The sequence below is a fragment of the Urocitellus parryii genome, chromosome X (assembly GCF_045843805.1).
Source record: "Urocitellus parryii isolate mUroPar1 chromosome X, mUroPar1.hap1, whole genome shotgun sequence".
In the NCBI taxonomy this organism is placed as follows: domain Eukaryota; kingdom Metazoa; phylum Chordata; class Mammalia; order Rodentia; family Sciuridae; genus Urocitellus; species Urocitellus parryii.
In genome coordinates, this window is record NC_135547.1 from 43,487,029 (window position 1) to 43,497,841 (window position 10,813).

At 33.7% G+C, this 10,813-nt stretch overlaps 1 protein-coding gene across 1 annotated transcript in view; it reads right to left on the minus strand.

Moving 5' to 3' along the window:
- Il1rapl2 (interleukin 1 receptor accessory protein like 2) overlaps positions 1-9,896 on the minus strand; it is a 516,192-nt gene extending 506,296 nt beyond the window's left edge. Inside the window, exons 1-3 of the mRNA XM_077793619.1 lie at positions 9,795-9,896; positions 9,655-9,670; positions 9,209-9,482 (exon numbers count right to left, since the gene is read on the minus strand). Coding sequence (XP_077649745.1) covers positions 9,209-9,482; positions 9,655-9,670; positions 9,795-9,896 — 392 coding nt within the window. The remainder of the gene's footprint in view (positions 1-9,208; positions 9,483-9,654; positions 9,671-9,794) is intronic.
- Positions 9,897-10,813: the final 917 nt, after the last annotated feature.

Genomic DNA, 10,813 nt, shown 5'->3' on the forward strand with positions numbered 1-10,813 from the left:
GTAAGTCAAAAGCTGTATTTACATACTCTCTACTACTGCTTTATCTATCTTTCTTATAGCATTCATTACCTTCTCTCATGTGTGAAGGGATAAAATATATTAAGTTTAATGTTTGCAGCTCTCACCCCCAGCCTCCTTGCCTTCTATACATAATCCTCTTTTTGGCTACATGGTTCCCTCCAAAACATGGTTCTTGGTATAACACAACAGTTATGGGCACTTAGTGTGCAGAATAGGAGTAATGGCCAGAAAGAGCTGACAATTGCAATGCCAGTTTAACTAAATTATTCTCGAAAGGAGAACAAGAGCTCACAAGTAAAAACAAGTGATAGAAGATGAGAAAGGGCAAAAATAGAAGAAACTTGCAGGAGATTCATTTCAAGAAGCGATTTTAGTTGGGAGTGAGAGTGAAGAGTGATAGGAGAAGTTTCTGGGCAGCTATAGGAATGTAAGAGCTATATGGAGTGAAAATATCATGAGTAGATCATTTGAAGTTTTTCTGAGGGTTACAAATTGGCTCTTCTTTGGCATTTTTAAAGGGAATACAATAATTACTTAAATATTCAAACATTGAAAAGTATGTTTAGTTGCAGGATGATATTTCCTAGGGTACAATTCTATGCTGAATCCCTTGATATCCTGTCTTTTGAGTTATGCTTGTTTGGTTATGATTTATAGACACATCCTAATTCTCCTTTTAATCTATTAGAAATTAGGAGCCCTGCCATTCATTTTTGTTTTTTAGTACTGTTTACAAGAATGTATTCAATAAATATTTGTTTAATATATAATGGATACCTGACAGCTGAAATGATATGGGCTAAAAAATATCCCTTTAATTTAAAAACAAATAAATAAATAACTGCAGTTAGTAATGAATAAGTTCTCATTTCTTTTCCACTATGAAACATTTCAACTTTAATATGAATGGAAAGAACAAGGTTTCATTTAATGAGTTCTTGAAAAACATGACAATACATTTAAGACATCTGATTAATATTCATTTTAGCACTCTGTCATGTGCTAATTATGCTTCTTTAATTGATGTGGGTCTTATATGTTGAATATTTGGGAGTTAATAGACCAAAACTAAGAGACATATAAGTATATACTCCCACAGAGTTCCTCCATCTCTCTTCTTCGGTAGAAAACAATTTTTAGGCCCTTCTGTATAATGTTCAGAAACTGAAAAATAATCACATGGGGCTTCTAACTTTGTAACATAAGTAGTGTGGTTCTATCTCTAAAAACATCTGTTTTAACTTTATCCTCACTTTTCATGAGCTTAGGACCTCTATTTTACTGCCCTCTATTGTCCATCTTTAATCAGTAGAATTTTGTCATTTTTTTTTTTTAAGCCAGGGATTGAATTTATGGACACTTAACCACTGAACAACATCCCCAGACCTTTTTTTTTTCATTTTTTAAAATTTTGTTGCTGAGGGTGGCTTTGAATTTTCCATCATCTTGCCTCAGCCTCCTGAGCTGCTAGAATTACAGGCATGTGTCACTGTGCCCTGCTAGAATTCTGTCTTTATCACAAGAGGATACCATACCCTAAGGAAACTGGAGATAGAACCACAGAACTTTATATAGGCAGGAATTAACATATGTAATAATACCTTATTTGTTGTGATACACAAATATAGAGAGGGGAAAATGGCTCAGGTGATTTCCTCATATAGCCTAATAGGGAGAAGATCTAGAGCACGCATGAAATGATTGGCCTATCTGTGTAGTGCCTGGAATCTATCCATACTAAGGGCTGTAAGGCAGATTATATAGATGCAGATGCCAGTGGGTGGGTGTATATAGTGGAAGTTCTCTCCTGGTTGCTTCATTTTTTCAGTGAAATGGGAAGCAATGGGTTGGAGATGATGAAGATTTGAAAAGAGAAGGCAATGTAAACTACTTATCTGGGCAGATGGGAGGCTGAATGGACTAAGAATATACAATAAGGCTGCCTGGTAGCATTAAGGATTCATTTGAAATTCATGTATTTAAAGTGAAATCAGTCATTGTTATTACATATTTCTTTCAGTAAGGTTCAGCTGCAAGAATGAAGGCATAGCATAGAGGGAAAGTGGGCTTAACAATGTTATGATTTTCACAAGCAAGTAAGATGAAGGGAGAATGGTTCAAGAGCACCAAAAGTGTGGGTATGTGTGTGTGTGTGTGTGTGTGTGTGTGTGTGTGTGTGTATATATATATATATATATATATATATATATATATATATATGAGTGATTATAATGGTGGATCACTATATACTAGGTGGACCTCTTAATTTTAAGCCCTATAGATATAGGCTCGATAATTAGCTGGAATAAATAGATGATCAGAGATGGAATCTAGAAAGAATGGGTTAGAAAAAGTAGACAGTGGTGGCAAGGGAATAAAAGGTGTGAAATGAGATTGTGAATGGGACAGCTATAACCTCCAATACTGCAAACTGTTTCAAGTGGTCTGCCATATTCATTGCACTACCTTCTTGGTCCTTAAAAAGATTTTGACTTTGCAACACATATAGGTTGCAACCTTAATTCTATTAAAAATAACTATAACTCTGAAATTCACTACATTTTTTATAATGATCAAGGAATAAAAAGTGTATAGAATACCTGTGTTAGCCAGTTCATCAATAACTATTTGAAATCAATTTTTATTTTATGGTCATAAAATATAATCCATTAATTCTTTAATCCTGCTAATTGATTAAACCATAAACATCTACTTCTTTCCAATAAACAAATTGAAAAGAGTTGAAATTATATTAGTAATATATAACAGAATAGTTATATCCCCCCTCTACAAATGCACACAAACACACACATATATATATACACATATATACAAAATTCACTGTTAATGAAATGAAAGCAAAATCACAACTTCTTTGATGTGTTGTTACATATAATTTTATAAACAAATTTTCTAAATAAATTTTTATCAAAATTTGGAGATTGAAAAACAATTTTGTCAGTTTAGATCTGTGCTCTTTTATGCATAATTTCTATCAAAAATAATGAAATCAGGGACTTCTGCTTATAACAGAAAATAGAGAGAAAATGAATTGCATTTCATTTTAGCCTATAAATAGACCAAAGAAGGCATTCGTTACTATCTTAAGACCCTGCTATACAATGTTGATCTTTTCTGGGGTCAATTAATTCTATAAGATCCAGGCTTTCATTTTTTCCAAGAGACTATCGGCTTTCCTGGAAAGTGCTACCCAGGCAACTGACTTGTTGACAGTTAACTTTTCAAGGATCGATAGTTAAGATGGATTTGAATTATAAGAAATGTTTAATGTCCTTTGAAATCTCTTGGTATCCATTGTGGAGAGTAAGATCAGGAGGGTAGAAAGTGATAAGAACTATATCCTAGTGTTTGGGGTAGACTAGGATAATGGCTTTTCTTTTTAAAAGATATCAGTTTCCCTACAATACGGCATGAAGGGAATCCTGCAGTATAAATTCAATAGAATCTTTTTTGACTGAAATATAAAAATTCCTGATATATGTTACATAGGCATTTATAGATCAGGATGATTTAAGAGCAAAAATCAGGGAAAATAATACTTTTAATTTATTTCTTCTCTTTTATTATGGGATATTTCAAAAACATACCAAATTAAAAGGATAATATAGGGGCTGGGGTTGTGCTCAGTGGTAGAGCACTTGCCTAGCATGTGTGAGGCACTGGGTTCGATTCTCAGCACTGCATATAAATTAATAAAATAAAGGCCCATTGACAACTAGAAAATATTTAACAAAAAAGAAAAAAAATATAATGAACCCTCGGTTGCCCATTATACAGATTCAAAACTTAGCAGTACACTACATTTCTTATTTAAAATATTCCTATCCCTTCAACTTTATTGGTGATGGTTTCCTGGAGTAATAATCATTTAAGAATGACATGATAATTCATATTTGAATAATCAAAGCAAATGTCATGACTCTGGGCAGGATAAATATGGTAAGGAACTCTTTGGAAAAAGTTTGTGAAGCTTTCAGATTTGGGGAAACTAGCTTATTTCAATGATTATTAAAGAACAAAAACAATTGAATTATGTTCTCATTTAATAAAGAGATTCCTTGTTTTGTTTACATCCTTGTAGAAATAAATGCTCAAAATAATTTGAACCTCTAACTAGTTCTCTGTACTTGGTCATGTTTATCCTCAAATATGCAGGTTTCTCTATTATTTTTTTCAATATCCATGAATTTAACTCAGGATTATAATATTACTATATTTGTCTTCATCCACAGTTTATGTCAACCTTATTGAGAAAGTGATGTGTGGGTTTTGTCAGAAAAGATTAGTATATCATTATTCTATTATATGCCTTCATTGAAAAGATTCGGGTATGGAGGTAGGAAAATAGGAACTCTTGGATTGGCACTGCATCTCAAAATATGACTTTATCTTCCACTAATCATTTATTCCTAATCTATTAACATGATGATAAATTCAAATAATTTCTCCTGAGACAGGTTAAATAAAAATTTTAAAGTAATTAGTTACTGAACTATCACAAACAGTAACCTTACTATGACTTAAATAGGTGAAGAGTATTAATAATATTTCATATCTGTATTTCAAACACAATGAAATAAATAATTTCTAATGAGGTTAAAAAACTCATTTGTGGTTAAATTGAAGTATCAAATTAGGAATTTTAGGTGAATATCAACACTGTCAATTTAAGAACCTTTTTCAACTATAAATGTCACTCAACAATTATATAAAATCACCTATATGGAGGGAATTTATCACTTGGCACATATTTGAAGTCAGCGGCTACTACTAGATCAGAAATGTTTGTTATTCACAGAAAAAAATGATAGTTACTTCATCTATGTATACTAAATACAATTTCTATGTCTTTGAGTTGACAATAATGGTTGCTTCCTTTATATTTTCTTTGTGTTTCATTATTATTTTATTGAACATTACTGTTCTAGTTGTTAAAATTCTTGATTATCATTTCATGTTGGATGATTGATAGATGGAAAACACTATTGTACTTTTGTTTTGGAAATGGGGTCTTACTATATTGCTCAGACTGGCCTCAAACTCCTGGGCTCAAGTGATCCTCCTGCCTCAGCCTCTCAAATATCTGGGACTACAGATACATACCACTAAGCCTGACACATTGCACATTTGTGTACATTCTTTTATGTGTTAACAGACTAGATTATTCTTATACATTCTTTGAATTAATTTTTCTATATTCACAAGCTTATCTTTCTGTATGATATTTAAATCATTTATCCAAATTCCAAGTTCTTTAAGTATAATTAACTGACTACAATTAATTTAAGACTTTAATCTGTCAAATGTGTAAGATTCTTTTTAATTATAATTATTAAGTTGTAGTAATTGTACAAATTAATAGGTTTCACTGTAACTGTGGCATTTCCATACATGCCTATATTGAGCTTTGATCATGTCCACACTCCCATCTCCTACCCCTTTGCCCCAGATCTCCTTCCTGATTTCTAATCATCCCCCTTTCAGGTCATCTTTCTTGTTGTTCTGGTTGCTTCTTTTAGAACAGTGGTTTTCAAATTTTGCTTCTCTTTAACAAAAATACATATGATAGATAATATTCAAAAGTTTCACCCAACACAATCAGTTCCAATTGTTCCCTAAGGCCTTCTGCATAAACAAAAGAAGGTACCAGTTATACTTGAATCAAAGCCTGTGCTCAATAGAATGACATCCCTTTCTCTTTTACTGACTTATATGTGAATTGAGAACCACTAACTCAGATTTTATCTACAATAGATATAAACAAGTTGAATCTGATGTGTACTTGAAAGAGGGCCATGTATAGGAAAGCACTTCCAGGATATTGGGAAGTTTCATTATTCTCAGAGTATTCCATCACCATCTGTGAACTTGTGCATGAAATCATGCATTATTTCATTTAAAAGCAAACAAATTTTCAGCTGATAGGACTTAGAAGCACCAAAACCGTAGAAGAAATGAGTACACCTAGCACCTGAATCTTTATTTCTAGTGCTATTCTCTATTAAAGTGAATCAGGCAGGGCTCTTGGGAAAATGGATAATTCTCTAATTCTCAGCCTGAGGCAGGAATACACAAAATAAGCTGGAAACACTTTTTGGTAATGTAAGAAAATGCTGAGAAAAAAAAAAAGCAAAATATCTGGTTGCAGTGGCACATGCCTGTTATTCCCTGCTACTTGAGAGGCTAAAGCAGGAGGATCACAAGTTTGAGACAAGCCTGGGAAACATAGTGAGACCCTCTCTCAAAAATTTTAAAACTAATAAAAATTAAAAGGGCTGGGAATATAGGTCAGGAATTCAGCACCCCTGGGTTCATTCACAAGTACTACAAAAAATAAAAGTAAGCAAAACAATCCCAAATTGATGGGGTTATAACAAAGGAACAAAAAAGCCAATGAAAGAATTCCCAATGGGCAAATTTGAGAGATTTGGAGCAAGAAAATAAAATAGAATTGCATTACAATCCAGTGTATTATATAAATATCCATGAGTCCATACTAATAAAACTAAATGATTGAATAAATAAATAAATACAGAAGAAAAGACAAATCTCCCCATGTAAAAGAGTTATAGATAATTCTTGTAGATATTCCACCCTGAAAGAGGTAGAACACAACTCCCCACCCTCAACTGTAAACTGTAAATAATGACTTTCTTCCAAAGACTACAGTATGGAAAGGAAGGCAAAATCAGCAACTTTACAGTGAAAAAAGGCAAATGCTACCTCAAGCCAGGTGATCAAGGTTAACATCAACAGTAATAAGTCATATTGATCCATTCCACCCTTGATACAATGTGTAGAGAATGGTATTTTACATTTACAGACTTCCCCTGCAAAACACATTATCCCAGTCTAACCATGAGGAAAACACCAGATATATTTCAACTAAGACACATCTGACTGATACACCTCAAACATTCAAGGTTATCAAAAACAAGGGAAGTCTGATGAATTGCCACAGACAAAAAGAGCTTAAAGGAGACATGACAACTACATGTAATAAGGTATTACAGATGGGATCCTGAAACAGAAAGGGATATTAAGGAAAGACTCAGGAAATACAAAGAAAGTATTTACTGTACAGTATACCACTATTACATTTGTTCATTTGTTTATTAGTTGTAATAAATATATCATAGGCAATGTGAGATATTAATAAGAGTGAAAAATATACAGAAACTGTACTTTCATTGAAATAATTCTGTAAATCAAATTATTCTAAAGCTTAAAAGTATATTTAAAAATAAATAGGGAATTTTTGTTATAGCACTTTTATACACATAAAAATCTGTAAACAAAGTGTATATTCTTCAATAGGAAAATTAATATTTCAATTGTGGTATTATAAAATATTAAGCAACACAGAATATTATACACTAAAAAAAGAGTGAGTGAGCTCTCAAATGACTTGGAGAGATTACTACTAAGTTTATTTTACTAAGAAAATAAAATGCAGAGAAATATATAATCCTGCTTTTATTTTGTAAAACAATGAGGAGAATCTCCATGTAAAATGTTTGTGTAGTTTTTTAAAAAGTAAGGAAAACACATGAAATGTTCACACTAAGTTGTTATCATTGCTAGGAGTAGGAGAGTGGTTTAGAGGGGGGAGGGAAAAAGAGGAGAGGTATCTAGACTGAGGACATAAGTAGGGCAGAGGAAGTAAACAATAATTAGTTAATTGACTCATTATAAACCTGTGCATACTGAGTTAATGCTTTGCAAATAAACATTAAATTTGTGAAAACAACAAACAAACAAAAACAATAGAGGTAGGTGGAGAGAAAGGGATCTTTTTGATTGGCAGATTGTGCAGTGAGGATGGAGGATATAGAGGGTGTGAGTGGGAAAAAGAGTAACAACACCCTAGAAAATACAGTTTCAATCACTATAGCTGAATTACACCTACTTCTCAATTTTGCCAAGAGCTGCACACTAAGGGTGTGATGAAAATAATTGATGCTTCCGCCAAAATCCTGGGGATTTTTTCTACCTCAAACAGACACTGAACTCACCATTTGTTCTTCCAACATTCCCCTCCCTACATTAAAGTGATTCTTAAGGCATCAAGAAGGTTCTCAATTTTATACACCACCTTGTTCTCCTGCCCTTTAGAACAATGAGACCTCACCAGGCAGTTCCAAGTGTTTTTGATGAAGAAATGACATAGCTTTGGCATCAAAGTCCACAGGAGACAAAAATAGGGTCTGTATTTTCAAAAGTTAAAATCAAATAGTAGAGTGCAGATCCCTGGTGAGCAAGATCAGAGACTCTCAAAATGGCAAAATTGAAAGGTGATTTAAAGGTCATCTCAGCAATCTACTTCAATACCTAATCCAGTCCCTATATGAGATGCTAGATCCTAGATTCTAGTACTGGGATAGAGAGGGGGAAGGGAAGACATATTGTACAATCCCTAAAGATAAAACAGATTGCTTTTCACTGTAAACTTCTTGCAAGCAAGAATTATGTCTGTGAAATCTTCCCAGTATAGCACCTAGAAACTCAGGATGGTTGTGTGTTTACAGAGATCTGTGCTGAATATTTAGACACAGTAGAAACAAACTCACATTGAAAATTCTACAAAGGATATTAACAGTAGCTCTTTTGCTAAGAGGCCTCCTAGCAGCATTGGAGTTAATTTCCATCAACAAGGAAAGAGAGACCTTGGCCTAAACAATACTTAATGTCATTTTCATGGCCAGCTATCAAGATCATTGAGCCAATTGGCTCTATGGAAAAGTAATTACTCATATAAGACCCTGGGGCAGGGGTGGAGTTGGAAAAGAAAAGAGTCACACAATTTTCTATATTAAATAAGCACACACAGTACTTTATGATAATTTGATACAAATTTGCTGCATATTTTCAATAGGTAATTAGAATTGAATTTACTGAAGTACTCCATATCCTGTAAGCTTTTTTTTTAATTTTAGTTGGACACAATACCTTTATTTTATTTATTTTTATGTGGTATTGAGGATCAAACCCAGCGTCTCACACATGCTAGGCGAGCACTCTACCCCTGGGCTACAACCCCAGCCCCATCCTGTAAGCTTTTAAGAACATATTCACCATATACTGTGAGGTACATCTGCATATACTCCAGTCCCAATCAAAAGACTATCAGCCACATGATTGAGTAATATTTTCACATGATACTTACCTTAAAACACAAGTGTAAAATCCACTGTCTTGTGCCTCAGCTGAGTGAAACCATATTGAATCTTCTTCTTTGCTCATCCTGACCTCTGAAAATATGATGGGCTCTTCCAAATCACCTTTGTTTTTGTACCACATAAGCCTGAGCCCAGTGCTTTGGGCCATGCTGTAGTTGGTACGAATGTAACTGTAGAAAAGGGCACATTTCACTCGAACTGGTTCACCTGCCAAAGCCATGTATGTCTTGAGATCCACTGACCAGTCAATGCAGCCATCCACTGAAACAAAAACCAGATGAGTCATGAGATTCAGTGTGCATGTTTGGTAATAATGATAAGAGCAACCATCATTGCCATCATGTACTGAGAACTTTCTATGAGCCAGGTACTGAGTCAAGTTCTTTACATAGATTACTTTATTAAACCTTCTCAGTGACCCTATGAGTTAGACCAGTATCTTTCTTAGACTATATCAAATAGGAACCTGCTCTAGCTCTGTACCTCTAGGTGTTTTTTTTTTTTCCAATCAACTGTAGCAACCTTAAACTTGGTAATCAAGATCCTCCTAGGAGTTCTAGCACTCATACCAACAAGATTGTTCTGAGATCTCCCAGCCAGATCCCAATTCCAGCAGAGTGTCTGGGCAACTGAATTGCTCCTACTAGCTATTGAGTATTTCCTTTGCAGAGCCATGTGAAATTGGGCTGCTAGAATAGCAGTGATGTATTTCTCTTAGGTGACTCAAATAATTTATTATGCAAGAGTCACACAAAGCAAATATTTTCAAGAGGCCCCAGCACAGTCTAGGAACAGGACTGAGATAACAGTGGCATTCTTATTTTACTGATGAGGACACTGAGACTCAAATAAATTAAATGACCTTACCCAAGGTCAAACAGCTACTAAATGGTGGAAAACCCATCTCTGATTGCAGGGACTATATTCTTAACTAGTGTGTACTGCCTATGCCTATAACCGTAATGAGAACCAATTTGTTATTTAGCTGACTTTGAGATAATAATGTTGTGGTTAGAAGGAGTGGGCACCTAAAGTGATTATTTGCTATCAAATGCATGTCATTTTTCTATGGTATGAAGTATTAATAGTAGATATTTAATCACAGGTCAATTTCTCTTTATACCCTTAGGTTTCCCTTGCTGCTTAGCTGGTATGTGCTCATGGGAATATATTAGATTAATGCCAGCTTTAATCAAATAATATTAGGTAGGTAAATCTACCTTTAAAGAAAGTCATATATAGAAAATTTTCTCTTTACCAGAAAGGCTAGAAATGAGACACTGCAGCTAATTTAATATGGTAGTCAATATAATTAGCATAGATATTCTTCCTCTGATTGCTTATTTTTGAAGAATTTCATCAAATTATGCTACATCCTTTTATGTTACTTGATTACTGTTTAAAAATTAATCATTTCATAAAATGTATAAACACTGCCATTTTAAAATTACAAGTTTTGCTTAAAATTTTGTGAACTGATCTGCTTCCCTTTTTAGATGTTGAGAACTTAGTAACCCAATGTATTTAACTTTTTCACCTCATTTGACAGGAATTTGAGAGTTAAATGTAATGCCCAAGTGTAATAACCATCA